The sequence below is a fragment of the Austrofundulus limnaeus genome, unplaced genomic scaffold (assembly GCF_001266775.1).
Source record: "Austrofundulus limnaeus strain Quisiro unplaced genomic scaffold, Austrofundulus_limnaeus-1.0 Scaffold27, whole genome shotgun sequence".
In the NCBI taxonomy this organism is placed as follows: domain Eukaryota; kingdom Metazoa; phylum Chordata; class Actinopteri; order Cyprinodontiformes; family Rivulidae; genus Austrofundulus; species Austrofundulus limnaeus.
In genome coordinates this window covers 3,067,393-3,084,795 of record NW_013952429.1, presented here as the reverse complement: position 1 = coordinate 3,084,795, position 17,403 = coordinate 3,067,393, and the positions used below count along the sequence as shown (strand labels likewise).

The window sequence follows — 17,403 nt, the reverse complement described above, 5'->3', positions numbered from 1 at the left end:
ACACACACACACACACACACACACACACACACACACACACACAGAGACAGATAGACTCAGAACAGAGGTAATTATTTCTACCAAGGAATCAGGTGTTTGTGGGTAAATGTAGGTTCTGACCCGTTCCAGCTCCACGGTGAAGGTCTGATCCCAGGCCTGTTCTCCTACAGTCCTCCACGCYGTCTGACCCACCACGGTGTTGTCCAGCTTCAACACTGCACTCACCTCGGCTGCACACAAAGACCACTTCTTCCATGACTGATGTTTACACATTTTTGCTGCACAGGAACTCCAGAAATGCTAACCGGGCTACTTACAGGAGAGTTCTTCCGTCTTGCTGGGCGTCTTCCCGCTGACGGAGCCGCTGCGTCCGTACAGTCCCTTACTGCCTCTCATGAAGGACTTAGTGTCTCCGGGGCTGTAGCACGGCAGTGTGACTGGCGTCCCTTTACCGCGGCCCGGGACCACGTCCAACAGCCCAACACAGCCCAGCAGCTGCACCTGTAGGGTGCCTGAAGACGCAGAGAAGCATCACGAAACGGGTCAAAACAAAAGCAGAGTTATGAACTCCAAAGAGAGGTGCATGATCAGTGGAAGTACTACCTGAAGGTCAAACTCAWGGTCAATCTGTATTTCCTTCAGGGACACTCAAAATATTTACACAGCCTAAATGTTTTACCATTAGCTTCTATGTTCATCTAAACACGAGTCCAGATTCACGTCATGTTTAATGTTTAATGTAGAATTATCTCCTGCAGGAAGTTTGTTTGATTTATTTTCCAGAAATATTTGAGTGGAAGTGTGCCGGTTTAGTCCACAGTCTGTTTAACATCACTTTGGTTTCACCCACCAGTGAGAGGCGAGGGCTTGTTGAGGGTGCTGTACTGGTTTTGCAGGTAGGGGGCGCCGTGGCGAGAGCTGAAGGCCGGTGAGGAGGCCAGGACCAGCTCCTCTTTGATGATGCTCGCCTTGGGATGGTCCTCTGGCAGCTCGGCCAGACGTTGGTCCAAGGAGTCCCTCAGCAGGTCCAGYCGCTGGGACGCCTCGCTGAGTCGAGACTGAGCCTGCGGAGCATCACGTCCTGTTTCAGCTACACAACACATGCTTCCAACGATTGATTTTTGAGCAAATAAATAATGGATCATATAAAACTAAGAGCTGGGGTAGTGGGTTTGCAACCTGTGGCTCTTCCTTTACAAAATAAACACAATTTAACTTTGAACATCTGGAAATGTTTTAATTAGCTAACAATGTTAAAGAGATCCAGGATTAGTTGCAACATTAGACTTTATTTGATAACATATATTTTAACTGTAAAATAAAGACTGTAAAAATACTGTAGGATGTTTAGTTTTTATAATTTTTTTAACTAAATTTTTAAAAATATATTACACAGATGGGGCCATTTTATTTACACACAAAGCATTCTGGGTAAATGATGACATGGATAGGTCCTCGGTGCGAGGCTGCTAGCGAGCTATATCCACCCTGAAGGTTAATCTTGGACAATATCTGATGATCGACTCTTTTAAATGAAACCAGAGAGCGTTGACAGAGAGGAGAAAGTAGAAATGATTCAGCCTGGAACTGAAAATATRGATGGAGGACAWCAGTTTAGCTTGTTTGTTGCGCTAGCACCAAGCTAATACATATTTGGCAATATAGCATCAGCGCTAAAGCTAACAGGCTAAGCTGAGGTTCTTCTTCCATGAAGCAGCTCTGTTGTCCTCCATCCATATTTTCAGTTCCAGGCTGAGTCATTTCTACCTTCTCCTCTCTGTCAACGCTCTCTGGTTTCATTTAAAAGAGTCGATCATCAGATATTGTCCAAGATTAACCTTCAGGGTGGATATAGCTTGCTAGCAGCCTCGCACCGAGGACCTATCCACGTCATCCTTTACCCAGAATGCTTTGTGTGTAAATAAAATGGCTCCATCCGTGTTAAAATGTTTTTAAAAATTCACAAAACTAAACAGCCTACAGTATTTTACAGTCTTTATTTTACAGTTAAAATATATGTTATCAAATAAAGTCTAATGTTACAACTAATCATGGATCCCTTTAAAAATTAAATCAGAGTTAAATGGTGTAAAGAARTAAAAGGAGAGTACGCTCAATATTAACTTTACTAAGTCTGTCATCTGTGTGGTCAGACCTCAGACAGAGCCTTCTTGTCCTGAACCTTGCTGGCCCCCAGGAGCCTGAGGACGTTCTTGGCCCCCTCGGCGACGGCGTGCTCCACCCTGTAGTGATGCCTCAGCTCTTCGATGCGCAGCTCCACCCCACAGAGGTCGTGGTTACCTGCGAGGTCAGAGATGATGAGGATCTTACAGCAGCTCAGTTTGATGTCTCTGTATCAGGATGCCAAGGCTAACCCAACCAGGAAACTCCTTTGTGAGTATTAAGTTAATGCCTTAATGCGTGCAGTGCATTACAAAAGAGCCGGACGGACAAACAGAGAGATTATCAGCATTAACTTCATCCTCTGATTGCAGAGAGCCACACCTCACAACCTCGCTGGCAAACAGCAAATAAAAAGCTCCTATCCATCTTTGTTGCTTGCAATTCCAGAAACAAGTCATCTATTACATTTATTCTAAAGTGTTTCATATTTCCATTATACTCTGAAGGCCAGTTCAAAGCCGAGTCTGAGTAAAAACACACAYAGTTGTTTATTTCACCCCAGGGATGGAAGGACATGGTAATGGAAGCCAGAGTACTGCGGAAAATGAGGTGAAAAGCTCTCGACTCAAGAGTGAAAACAGTGAAAAGGCAGATTTTATCGCACCCACGGAGCACAATCGCGGCTAAGTGGTTAGCTTAATGACACGGTGGGCAATAAACTCAAAAACGCACGCTGATATGAGGGAGAACAGAGACGAGGGGTGAGACAAGGAGCAACACAAACAGGATAAAAAAAGGTGTGTTTGACCTTCAAAAATCAGCTTAGAAAAGATGAAAAGCAGGAGGATTTTTTGTGGACTTCTCGGCTTTTCAGAAAGTTGTTGAGGCGAGAGTGAAAGCAAAGGAGGGGAGGTGGGAGTAGAGACTGATGTGGATGCTTTTATCTCCTAATAAGGTGTTGTGCCTGGAGCTCAGACCCTGTTAGATGACCCTTCCACCGGGTGTGGTGCCTGGAGACTAACTATGTGTGTGTTCACTGAACACAGAGAGGCCTGGGACTGTGTATGTGTGTACAGTATGGAAAGGAAAAAGCTGCATTTCTTTTTCGATACGTCACTGAATCCCACCGAAGGGCGGCTCATGTACTGATCTCACAGAACCAGCAGCTCTCCAGACATACGTTGACATGYAATTCTGAGACATGGGTCCAGATTTAATGGAGCACTCAGCTGAATCCGCTGAACATGAACAGGAAGCTGGCTGTCGTCTGCGCAGGTCATCAAATACAAAGAAATCAGACGAGCGGAGAGTTTCGAAGATGTTAAGGTGGAAATAAAAGAGTGACTCTGCTSGAAGATGTAAAAGAAAAGTAAATGAGTAAAAAAGTCTGTAATTTAATTTAAAAATTCTTAACMTTTGTGTCTTTTACATTACCCCTCTGCTCAGTAACATCTACTACTTTTAGACGCCACTCAGCATGGAGGACGCAGATGAATAAAACGTCCTTTCAGGTAATCCCTCTACATCACATTAAAAGACACCCACTTTCATAACAACCATCAGCTCGCCCACTCTGTCATCAGCTGAGACGAAAAGATGGACCATGAAGCRATTCTTTAAAATCTGTTACTCCTGTCTGGTCCCAGACCTCTCTCAGTCCGACAGACATGCAAGTAACTCAGCCTCCACACACTACAAACACAAAACATGTGTGTTTGTGCATCAAAGGCACTTTTCATCTGGTTACTGCWTTGTTGGAAGACTTGGAGTCTTTGTCTCRTATCTGCAGGTAAATCTCAGTAAAGTGGCAGGTTTYACAGGCTTTGTGCTGCTCACCTCCACGTTACGGCCCACTTCGCCGCCACACATAAAGAGAYACACAAAGGGTCTGCTGTGTATCAAACTGAACGATTCCCTTCATCTTCCTCCCCCCTTCATCCCTGCCAGGACCATGTGAGGACACTGAGCTGCCTCCTCATTGATCTGTTTATGCTGCTGTGTGTGTGTGTGTGTGTGTGCGTGTGTGTGTGTGCAGTGTTTAGCTGCTGCTCAGGACAAAAACATGTGTGGAGCAGAAAAATAAGACACACTGCAGATCAAATGAGAATAAAAGGGTTAGAATAAAAAAAGGTCTGTCTTTGCCAGCTGACAGCTGCGAAACAATAAAAATACTAATTTAGAAGCGTAAATCACTGCTTCTCAACCCGCAGGTGTAAATCCTTCCCCTTTATGTGTTTGGAACTTAAYGTAGTGCTGGTTTAAAATAAAAGCAGAAAAACCCCAGTGATCTGAAGTCTGCATGCAGGTAAGGTCTGGTTCACACTCACCCTGCGTGTCCTCGTTGTGCTCGGTGGCCTGAACGGCTTTACGTATCTGCATCCGAATAATGTCGATTTTAGTCTTGCTGTCCTGCAGCATCTGCTGGGCAGTCTGCAGCATTTTCTTATCCTGAGAGAAAGAAAAACAAACAAAATTGTACTGAATTTACAGACTTTAAAGTATTCAGCAACACTGAAAATGACAATAAGTGGATATGATGTAATTTTTGAATATTAACTTCCACTTTTTTAAAGAGGTGTACTCAATAACACCACCTTACACCCAAACATTTGAAGCTTTTTCAGCCAACAGTTTATTAGCTGTTTGGTCAGTGTGAAGTGTAAAACGTGTGACGTCTGATCAATAACTTTTTGTATTGCTAAGCTTTGCTTCAGTGTAGATGAGTGTTTGTGTACTTGTTTTTACTTCAGAGTGAGGACCATTGCAACATAGTTACTATTAAAGTGAGGTCTTTGATGTAAAGTGAGGACCTCTTCAATGTCYTCACTTTGTTTGCAGCTCTGCTGTGCTTTACTAGTTAGGTTTAGAGGTATGGTGTAAATTAAGTTCTGGTTCAGGTTAGGGTTAGGAATAGACTAGTTATGATTAGATTTAGGAAAAACATCTGGGTTAGGTACAAATACAGTTACAAAAATGAATGGAAGTCAATACAATGTCCTCAGTTTGACACAAGTACAAGGATGTGTGTGTGTGCCAGTAAACGGCCCTGTACCTTGGTGGATCCATTGGCATAGATGGGAATCATGTTCTCGACTCCCTGTTTGACTTTGAGCTCGATGTTGAGCTGCCTCTCCAGGGCAGCGATGCGCTCCTTGTGCGCCGACGTGCGACTCTCCGCCCCCGGAGACCGAGGACACTCATCTGCAGAAAGAAGGAAGGTTTAAAATGATATAAGGAACAGGACGGTGGTTCACATGGTGAGGTCTACAGAGGGAAAAAACAAATCTACAGGGAGTTTTATGCAGCGGCTAATAATACTGTTGTACTCCCAGAATGCAACTGTAGAAACAAATGTTCAAATATGGAACAACAAAGTCAAGGTCTTGAGACCAAATCAGTTTTTTATCCCATAAAAGACTAAAGATGTACAAGAAATAAAAAAAAAAAACAGAATTTTTTGTCAAGAAAGTTAAAAACGCTGTTAAGTGACGATAATAAAATGAAAATACCTTTACTCTCCTCGCCTCCTTTCACCACGATGTGGGCGTCCAGCTCCTGCAGCTGAGCGTGCAGGTTGTCCAGCCGTCGGCTCGAGGAGCGCAGCTGACTGTCCACCTGGGAGACAAAAACACAAGACATGCGTCTTCCTTCGTTTATGAACAAGTTTTTTTTTCTGCATCTGTTTTTTTAAACATTTCCTTAAGCTTCTGTATGCAGGCCTGTTCCTGTCAACTACACAAAGAAAATTAAATAAAAATATTGGGTCCAAATGCCACAGGCCACTTTACCAAGACAAAGGTGAGACTGTGAAGAATAAATACCAGAAACTAAAATAAATGATCAATTTAATGTCTTTAATGACACGTATCTATGTGTTCTGTACCTACAGGGCAAACCAAACGAACTATTTTCTCTCCACCAACAAACAAAACTGCACATAAAACATCTCGTTAAGCAGAATTTGAGTCTTTGTTGTGAGCAGGAAGCTGAACTCAACACTCATCAGAAAGCATTCTGAATCTGCAAGATGAACCGAGTTTTCTCCAAAGTCTCTGTGGATGTTCTCAGCAGCAGGAGGTCGTGTCTCCTCACAGCAAACCAAACAGGATGAAATGATCAAGGCCGCTCTCAGGAGTCCTTCCTGGAGTCTTTTCTCCTCGTTATGTCGTCCTGCTTTCCCAGAAAGACAACACTAATAGGATGTTCAGTATCTGGAAGTTCTCCTGACCCTTTGGTTATGATGCAAAAAAACATAAAAGGCCCTGAGGGTTTTCTTCTGTGTGTACAGACATTTTATATGACAGAGCAACACAATGTGGATATTTGTGAAAATAAAATCCAACTTCAGAAGTCACCGAATTAGTCGAGTCCACCTGTGTGTAATTTTATCTCAGGATAAATTCAGCCGTTCTGTGAAGGCCTCAGCATCAGCATCATTAAAACCCAGAAACACACCAGACAGGCCAGGGATAAAGTTGTTTAAGAGCAGTGTTGTATAAAGTACCACAAAGTGATACTTGAGTAAAAGTACAAGTATCTTACCAAAAAATTATTTTTGGTAAAAATTAAAGTCTCCTTTAGGAATATTACTTGAGTAAAAGTATTAAAGTATCTGATATTTTTGTACTTAAGTATTAAAAGTAAAAGCACTGATTTAAAATGAGCAGTTAGATTTTCTGTAATGACATTTATTAGGAGGTGAACTCCCCAAAAAATGCAGAAATGACTATATTGTATTAAAAAAATTATTTATGTTAAATTTAGGATGTTTCAGTTTATAAACATATATCAAGGCTGCACAAACCTTTTCCCCAAAATAAAAATCTGAGGGCTGCTGTCAAATGAAATAATATAATTCATGAAATACAAATACTTCTTAAATACAGTACTTTTGTTTTAATAATTATGTTCTGCTGGAGTGTGACATGATTTGTTTGTGTACAAACTAATACACTATCAGAATTTTAAATATTTATACTTTTCATTCAACCACAATTAAATTCACTCTATCTAGGAGGCACAATGAATATGGATAGTATTTATTTTTTACAATAACAAGCTGGAAAGAAAAGAAGGAAAAAATGAAATAAAAGTAAAAACTTTCTACTTCTTGCCTTTTTTTAAAAAATGTAAGGAGTAAAAAGTACAGATAACTGTGTGAAAGTGTAAGAAGTAGAAGTAAAAAGTASGCTGAAAAATAATTACTCAAGTAAAGTACAGATACCCAAAAATTCTACTTAAGTACAGTAACAAAGTATTTGTACTAAAATTAAAGCAGAGAAAGAGTATGAGCCGTTAACAGCGCTCACCTGCTGAGCGTTCCTCTTGTCGGTCGTCGCTCTCCGCAGGTTTTCGGCTCCCTCCTTGATCTTCAGCTCCTTGCGAATCTCTCTGCGGATCCTCTCTCGCTGCTCGTCCAAAAGCTGCTGAACGCTCGAGTCTGAGAAGTCGGAGTTCTGGTCCAGGCCCAGCTGCTCCAGAACCGACAGCCCCCCAGGATCGCTCTGCGAGTTAGAAATAAAAGAACGTGGAGAATCACAGTGGTTAGTGGTTAGCACTGTAGAAGGCAACCCAGAATATCCATTAAACCCATTTAAATCCTCTTCTGCATGCATATGTGTGGTGTTTAGAGTGACAAGAAGGGAAAAGGAAGAGATGGTGAGTGAGATAAGGCAATAATGAGAGGAAAGACAGAGATAATGGGGATGGGGGTAGTGGAGGAAAATACTTGAGTTGGGGTAGAAATAAGTAACCAAAAAAAAGCAACAAACAGGGAAGAACAAAGTAAAAAAGTCAGTGTTATATTATTCAAAACCATTCATTCGGATACTGAAGTTCAAGAAAAGTATGAGAAACTTTGTATTTTAAGTCTGTCAGGTAGGCTCAAACAACAAACCGGCCTCATTTACTTCTGCTTTTCCTTATGATTTACACTCTACTTAACAACCATCTGACCGTACTAAAAAACATCATCTCCTTCTTAATCTTTAATATTCTACCTAAATGCAAAGCCTACATCCACTCTTTGCTAACAGTACAGAACTACAAATAACTTCAAAATCAGGAACACAGAAGACGCTCAGCCACTCTGAATCTTCCATCCACTTCACCGGGACGCACAAATCAATCAAACAAGACGATGATGAAGTTTTACCTCAGAGCTGTCCTCATCCTCCTCGTCCCCATGCCAACACATCACTGACTCAGATTTGACAAACAAAACAGWCACCGAGGAACAGAAATCCCTGGTTCGAATCTGAACTCAGGCAAACACTTTAACGCCACGCCGAGAGCAAAATGTGCCGTCGGCGGGGGCAGTGGGGGGGTTCATACAATAAAAAGAGATAAAGGGAGGGAGAGTTAAGTGMGAGAGGAGGGGGGAACGCCTCCGTCAGAGGATATCCGTCCCAACACTGAGCTGCTCAGGCCTTTCCTGTTTCCTCTGCGATTTTGCTGCTGTCAGTGGTGAGTCAGAGACAGAGAATAAAAACAAAGACTGTTCCAAACATGAATAAATAGTAAATTGGAAAATCATCACTAGAACTAATAGTCATCCCTAGCAGATTGTGTTTGTCGAAACATCAACTTTGTCAAAAAGAAGACAATTGGAGAGAACCTGACTTTTGTTTTTCCCCTCTCACTCGGACCAGTGATATAACCTAAAGTGAAGAAACCAGGGCAGGATGAGCTTTCTAAGTACTGGATCTAAGCCAGAGAGTAGTAATGTTGGGATACATTTATGTTGCTCGCCTGACCACACATTTCCTCTCATCTACAAAACCCAGCGGTTCCTCCTCTCCTGCAGAAAGAAGAAGCAAAACATTGATATCATCTCTGCATAAGTGGCTACGGGTGGAGTTAGATGAATAAAGATGGCCTCCAACAGACCTTAAAATGTAAAGTAAGTGTCAGGATGCCAATTAGTGAGATGAAAAAGCCTCACATTGGTGCTTTTTACAGTTGCAAGCAAGTTAAAACAAAAAATATGTTAAAGTTGCAACCATTGAATGACGTTAGCTTGTCAGACAGGTTAAACTGAGGTTGTACATAATTAAAATAACATTTAAAAACATGGCCATTCATTGCTCATGAAGTTGTTTTTCTTTTTGCAGGTTAAGACACACAACAGGGATCCTCAGGGTATGTCACAGTGTTTAATAATTACCTCAAATCTGACACAAGCTGAAGCTCAACAGTGATGCATTGACAAACCATACTGCATGATTACAATATGAGCAGATTTAATGCTGTTTGTTCTGTGTCACAGCTCATAAACATCACTGGGTTGTTTGTTTTCAGATTATCTGATTGCTGAGCAACACTAGAGCATCAAAGCTAATAAAAAATGCTGGTGGTCTTCAGCTGATGTGATAACTTAACCACAAAGACCCTTAAGATTGTAAAGACCAGTGAAAATAACACAGGAGGTTGAATTTCACTCGCTTAAGGCATAATAACAGGATACAAACACTAAATAAACTGGATACATTCTTTTATTTCAACTATAGCGTTATGTGAAAGTGAAAGGTTTTTGTGTTTTCTTGTCACAGAAGTAAACAGACTCAACTAATTACTGGTGATTTTCTGGGACAGTGTTTTTTTCCACATTAAAAACTGACTCATTGCCCTCTGTTCCACAGTCTAAACTATGACAAAACTACTTCCTGTAATCTGAAAAGACAAACTAAGCAAGTGATAAATTTTGTGCAAATGAAGTCTCAAGTTACTTCAGATAGCAAATGAGTCATCGTTTCTTAGTTGTTGATGTGAAAAACAGCTGAAAGTTTTTTATAAGGCATCTATGTTGGACAACAGTCACTCATTATTTCTCACTTATTTATGTCTTATTGTATTTACAGGCTACTATAATCACTAACTGGTAAAATATGCTTTGCATTTTTTTAATTTATGGCAGCAATGTGAAAAGCAATTCCAGCACAATTTGTTTATTTTCAGGCAACAAAACATCTTCCATAAAGTTTCCCAACATAAACAACAACAGATTTTTAGAAACGCCTCTTCAGATGCGCTACTAAAGATAATCTCTGGGATAAATGTGATCCACACCTGCTCCTGAGAGATACGCTGAAATGTTTGATGAGATTTCCAGCTCGAGGCGAGGAGGAAGGAAACTGCTGCTTTAAAGATGTTCCATGTTTTAGTAGGACTGTGAATCACTGTGTTCCTGCTCACAACTCCAGAACTTTGATAAGTTTTTATGTCTGATGGTGAATTCATTTTGCAACTGAACTGGAGAGGTCATAATAATGTTTTCACTTTGTTTGAACTGTCCTCTAATCTACAACACTAATCTAATGTGCACTTATATTAGACAAAGCTACATTTATAATTTGCTATTTTTTTAGTGGATGAGCTCCAAGTTTGAGCGCAACTAAAGTAGCTACGCTTTGTGAAGAGATAAAAAGTTGATTTATCATGCAGATGTGGTAGCTGCACGGGTTATCAGATGTGTGCAGAGATGAGCTCAGTTCAGTAATCTACCACAGCAGTTCCTAAACGTTTCTGCTTTATATCCACAAAACAAGAGTCGCACACACTCATCAGGCCAAGCTGGATAAAATAAATTCTATAAACCATTGAACAGTCTTGTCAAGCGTTAATATGTGTTCTGCATTTGTGACCGTTGTTTTTATCTGAGGACGTGTTTGTAGCGTAAACAAAGGAAAGCAGGTGGTGTTAAATTTCCAACCATCATCTTCGATCGCGAACTATTTATAATACCAACGCTGCTTCTCGTGCTGCCTCTACGACAACAATACACCGAACTTTAGTTTCATGTTCCAGAGCATGCTGTGTCCAGATCACCTGTTTTTTTTTTACAGCAGAGGAGAATAAGAACAGAAACAAATATTTATTCACATTTTGTAATTTAAAGTTATTATATTGTCATTTAGCAAATGATAATGGAGCAAACAAGATGCGCTTCCTCTCTTTAATAAAAACTACTTTGTGAACATAAAATTTCACTCCAATCACACTTATTAGAAGCCATCTGAGTTGATTTTTAGCATGTGGCTTAGTTGAATCCTTTACTTTTCCTTTTGTTGTAATAAGTTAACTTTATATCTTCACAACAAAATTGCATTATTGCCTTTTTGCGTATAGTCTAATTTTATTGCTTGTTTCCGTCCGTTTTCTTCCTCTTATCTGGGGTCAGGTCGCGGGGGCAGCAGCCTAAGCAGAGAGCCCCAGACTTCCCTCTCCCCAGCTACTTGGACCAGCTCATCCGGGGCATTCCCAGKCCAGCTGAGAAACATAGTCCCTCCGGCGTGTCCTGGATCTTCCTCTAGGCCTCCTCCCAGTGGGACGTGCCCGKAAAACCTCACCAGGGAGGCATCCAGGAGGCATCCTAACCAGATGCCCGAGCCACCTCAACTGGCTCCTCTCGACGTGGAGGAGCAGCGGCTCTACTCTGAGTCCCTCTTGGATGACTGAGCTTCTCAGCCTACCTCTAAAGGAGAGCTCAGACACCCTGCAGAGGAAACTCATTTCGGCTGCTTGTATCCGTGATCTCGTTCTTTTGGTCACTACCCAATGCTCGTGACCATAGATGAAGGAACGTAGACCGACCGGTAAACCGAGCTTCGCCTTCTGGCTCAGCTCCCACTTCACCACGACRGAYCRGTACARCGCCCGCATCACTGCAGACGCAGCATCAATCCGCCTGTCGATCTCCCGCTCCATTCTTCCCTCATTCGTGAACAAGACCCCGAGATACTTAAACTCCTCCACTTGGGGCAGGACCTCCTCCCCGACACGGAGGCGGCGCGCTACCGGTTTCCGGCTCAAGACCATGGTCTCGGATTTGGAGGCACTGATCTTCATCCCGGCCGCTTCACACTCAGCTGTGAACCGCTCCAGTGAGAGCTGGAGATTAGGATCTGATGAAGCCAATAGGACCACACCATCCACATAAAGCAGAGATGGGATCCTAAGGTCACCAAAATGGATCCCCTCAACACCTTGGCTGCTCCTAGAAATTCTGTCCATAAAAGTTATGAACAGAATCAGTGAGAAAGGGCAACATTGGAGTCCAACTCTCACCAGAAACAAGTCCGACTTACAATGCGGCAATGTGGACCAAGCTCTGGCACCGGTCGTACAGGGACCTAACAGCCTGTATTAATGGGTCTGGTACCTATACTCCCAGAGTACCCCCCACTTGAGTCCCCGAGGGACACAGTCGAACGCCTTCTCCAAGTCCACAAAACACATGCAGACTGGTTGGGCGAACTCCCATGCACCCTCYAGGACCCTGTTGAGGGTGTAGAGCTGGTCCGTTTTTGCTTGTTTATGTGTTTTTATTCTATTTTATTTTGACACAAAGTACTTTGTAACTTTRGTAGTAATAAAGCTGCCATTTAAATGAAGTTTGTTTAACTTAGATTATGAGACAAAACTTGAAATTGARACTCGGACCACCTCATCATTTTCTGCATTTTAAAGAGCTGTTAGGAGTTCCGACCCTAATAATTAACTTGAGTTGATCAAACTCCAGCTTTGAAGTAATTTTCTTTTTAAAAACATCTCAGTAGGCAATCATAACATTGAATCACTCAGTTCAGTCCAGCAGCTTCTATAATCCAACCGGTGGGAACATGATTCCCGTCACTCCCAACACAACACAAGTCACAGATGTGTCAGCAGCAGATGTTTGCAGAATGTGACACATATTCACTGAGCACAGAGACAAACAACTGCTGAGTTATAAAAGCCCTGGTAAAACTAACTTCTCATAGGACTGACGCCGCTTCAAGAAATCAAGCTCAGAGGAAGTTACGAACTATAGACAAACTTCATGTTTATTCTCCGGCTGTCGACGCTGTGGGACGCTACAAAAGATGGTGACAGCTATTGGGCGTGAATGACTCACCTCGTGCATCTTGTTAGCGAGCTTGCCTGGGGAGGAACATTCAGCCGTGGTGTTCGGGGGGCAGTGACGGGCTAATTCAATAGATAACGGCATCAAGCGAGAGTAATTCAATCAGACTTTGTGTAGCGTCGTAAAGCCTGGGGCTCGACAGGGAGGAACAAGACAGAACATGGGTGAAATGCAGTTTTTTGTCCGTGAGCTCAGAAAGCATGCACAGGGATCACCTAGAGCCTCGACACGGACTAAAATAGGAGAGGGGATATTCACTTTTAATGAATGTACACACACAGGAATGCAAGAACACAACACTCTACTCGGTTTCCAGCGTAACATGAGGACACGTCTCAGAGCGAGGCCCTTGAGCTCGACACGCTTCTGACTGTGACGACCTCTAACAGAGGTTTTCAGCGTTTCTTAAAGCTGCTGGACACAAACACTACATTTGTGTGACTGTTGTGTCAAAGCTGCGACAGGATGTTATAACATGGCAGAGGAAGGACAGATGACCTTTGAGCTTTAGGTCACAGACATTAATAGAAGAAGGAAGAAAGAATGAGGCGAAAAAGAGAAGTGGATCAAAAAACATTTAAAAACTGAATATTATTCCTGTCTGCTCAACAAGCAGACAACTTAAACAAAGTGTGTTTTTGCACAAGACAATAAGTATTTATGGGAGAAGAAATAATACCAGCTCTTTTAGTCATTTTTTGTTGTTAATGGCATTTTGGAGTGAATTTGTTTGACTAAATTACTCCTATCGATCAGGGGTTCTCAAACTTTTTGGATCTGGGGACCCCTTGCAAGGGTGAAAAATTTCAAGGGACCCCTTCACGAACCCCATTCTGTTTTAAAAATTATTTATTTTCATTTTAACCCCTAAATGCTAGGGACTACATATCAGTACTGATATTGTTTTTGATCCGATATGTAAAACTGGGCCGATATTAACGTCCAATATTTATTTCCCACTTTTCATCTTCGTGTTTCTGTTTTAGGAGGGGAGATGGTTTGTTGAGCGACATCTTTTGACCATGATAGTGATAATGATGCTGCGTAGACAGGAATAACTGAAGTAGGGAGCCATGTCAGAGGTCTGGTCATTTATTTCGGTATTAAAAAAGACCCAAGTGTTTGTGCGTTTATGCATAATATATATCTGTAAATATCGGTTATCGGCCATAACAGCAATAATTATATCGGATATCGGCTGAAATTTTCATATCAGTGCATCCCTACTAAATGCCATGGTAATATTTTTTGTTTGGTTTAGTATGTTTCTTTTACTAGTGCATTGTTACCCATATGCATTTTTAAAAGAAAAAGTTTTCTGAGGACCCCAAGATACAGCACATAGTCCCCTGGGGGTCCTGGGACCCGAGTTTGAGAACCTCTGCTATAGATTTATATTTGATCTAATAGAATTACAGTATGAATACGTCTAATAAAAAGACTTCCAGTATGTTTTGTAAATTCTGTCTTCAATACTTCAATACAGACATCTTCAGTGTTGGACAAAATGTTCATAAGTTGGCGTTAAGTTGACTAAAACGTTACAGTGTGACTGGGCCTTTAAGATTTTTACTGCTGGAGTGGAATCAAGTGCAACAAAGATGAAATATTAGGCTCTAAACATTGATGATAGCTGTGTTATCTCTGATGAATTCTGCAATAATAAGACATAAATGAGCAAACTTAAGTAAATACAAAAGGTTAAGTGAAAAATCACCTAGTAACACAAGCCACTCACATTATCACAACATAATGATTCAACACCATATATTTCTCGGCTGGTATATGTTTGCAAAATAACTCCATGTTGTTCAGTTGATTGCAGCTCTGTGTATACATGGATTTTCTCCAGATATTCTGGTTTTCACTCACAGACTTAGAACATGCATGAAGACTTTAAACTAATGTGAGTTGGTTGTCTTTATGTGGGCCTGAGATGGACCAGCAGCCTCTCCTGGCTGGGTGTACCGATTCTCACCCTGTGACCCTGGAGGTAGGCACCAACTCTCTGCGACCATCAACAGAATTACACAGGTAAAGCTTTTTTAATCCATTCACAGTAACTTGTGTAATTTACTGCAGACACATTTTTTGTGCTTCTATTTCTATTTTCTTGAAAAGTCATAATTACAGGAAATCACTTCCTATTTTTGTGAAATTGACTGCGTGGTAGAAGACGGAAAAGAGGAGAGCAGCTATGTAAGCTCCAGAAACAGAGCTTTGATAAGGAGGAATAAAAAATATTTACAGTTCACTTGAAGAAAAACAAAGTTGCATCCCTGTCCTAAAAACATCTAATAACCATTAATAATGAAAAAAATCAAAACACAGGTTCACCCACTCATTATTTTTCCAGGTACTAAAGGTCTTTTGCTTAGATTGAATTAATACCAAACTATAAATCATCATCAGCAAATGATTATGTGTGAACATTTCCTGGCAAGAGCAACAGGAAATGTGTCCAGTAACACTCACAAAGACGATGGAGAGACTGGGACAGAGGAGATAGATGAGGCAGACATGGAGACGGAGCAGGATGGGGACAGGAAAAGGAGGTGAGGGAGTTAAAACAGGCAGAGCGGGACGGAGAACAGCGATGAATCAGCGACCACTGTGCAACAACTGAACCGGTTTGGTGATTACCAAACAGAAACAGAGTTAATACCAAAAACCTGATGCTTCATCGCACAATTTAAAAAAAATCATGCCTTAAACAGAACCTACTGATTACTTCAAGACAAGACACATTTGCTATGCCCCCAACGCTGCATAATAACCCCTCTATGACATAAAAATCAGCATAGAGGGCCTAAATTAAACATACCCAACTTTGGAAATATAACAATTAATTAAAGCGTGGTACAGACTGGCTAAGAAATCCAAGTTGTGGTCGAGGATATACTCAATAAATGTTAATATTTCTCATCTGGAACATGCATCAAAATATGTTCAATAAGTTGACTTACACAATATAATAGTAACAATAGGTCCTAGTGTTTTAATTTGATCAAATTCACTAAATAAAAAGACCATTCTTTCAGAATCCTCTTAGCAAACTTAATTTCTTGTTGCCCTTTGTGTCCCTTTTCCCTTCATAAAACTTTCACTTGCTTACTAAAAATTTATGTGCTGAAGCACTAAAACAATCTCAACCAAGGGGATTAGCTCCAACAAAGAACGGTTCTGCTTCTGACGGCACTAAGTACTCAACAAAAGAAACAAAACGGTGTAAAAGAGATGTGGAAATATATGACTTAATATATGATCCACATAGATGAAGGCAGTGTCATAACCATCCATCCTCGTGCTCCCAACATGTCGTTAAGCTGCTGTTTTGTTATGCAAACATTTGGGAGGACGACTTCATCCTACCTGGATTACCGCTCACAAACCACAGAGCAAGGGGGAAAAAAAGCCACTTACAAAAAAAAAATTATAGGGATTCCAATGTCTGGTGCGAAACACTGCCGTCAAAATATTTTCCACAGTGTAACAGCATTCCAAACAGCCATACAATGGGCTTTGTTTCTAGGTCTGCAAATTCTTTGTAGTATTAAATAGACCGTTTTAGATCAAACAAACACAGAATAACAAATTGAGCCGAGTCCCGGACAAATCCCAGGAACAGTTTTCATCTGAACGTCCACACTCAGATGATTCAGACTTCAGTGGTAGACGTTTAATGACAAACATCCTGAGGTGAGAATGTAAACACAGGTCTGTCCCGGGGCTGAAGTCTCCTCTGTGAGCACTCAAACTTTCAAGGAAGCAGGGAGAAGAAGAGGTGGAAAAAAAAGTAGCAGTCCCTTCGACAGCTTGGTCTCGTGAGAGAAAACACACTGAGGCTGGCATTTATCTTCCTCAGCAGCAGGAAGAGGAGCATCAGCTCAACACGCCGCCTGTCAATCAGCATCTGTTCCAGACACAAACAGTTCGCAAAGTGGTCCAAATTCACAGCTGCAGACACTGAAAACATCACGTCAGTCATCTGCTGTGGCAAATAATTCCCCTCACAAATAAATAAAGCTTTAATTCATTTGAACATATTCTTACAACGATACAATATACCCCAGTGACAACCATCAAACCTGAGAGCACCCAGGTCAAGTGACTCATCTCTGTTAGTCATGGGGAAAGATTCGGTTTTTCAGAAATGATCTAAACAGGAGTCTTTGCAGATTAAGAACCGAAACCAACGAGTCATTAGCAGTGCATGCATCACTGTACAATGATGCACCTCCACAGAAAACAGATAAGGAGCATGAATCTGAAAGTTTCTGTGGTTAAAAAAAAGAGTTTGCAGATGAATAGAGATGAAAAGACCTGAGCTACGACTGCATACTCTGGTTTTCTCCCAACGTGTCAACTTCAAAGTA

At 41.4% G+C, this 17,403-nt stretch overlaps 1 protein-coding gene across 1 annotated transcript in view; it reads right to left on the bottom strand.

Annotated features, from left to right (window-relative positions):
* The window catches only part of pkn1a (protein kinase N1a), a gene marked incomplete in the record, with an annotated part of 33,383 nt that overhangs the window by 3,986 nt on the left and 11,994 nt on the right, over positions 1-17,403 (bottom strand). The window contains 8 exon segments of the mRNA XM_014005008.1: positions 121-230; positions 318-512; positions 851-1,064; positions 2,156-2,301; positions 4,452-4,572; positions 5,177-5,325; positions 5,634-5,739; positions 7,434-7,628. Coding sequence (XP_013860462.1) covers positions 121-230; positions 318-512; positions 851-1,064; positions 2,156-2,301; positions 4,452-4,572; positions 5,177-5,325; positions 5,634-5,739; positions 7,434-7,628 — 1,236 coding nt within the window.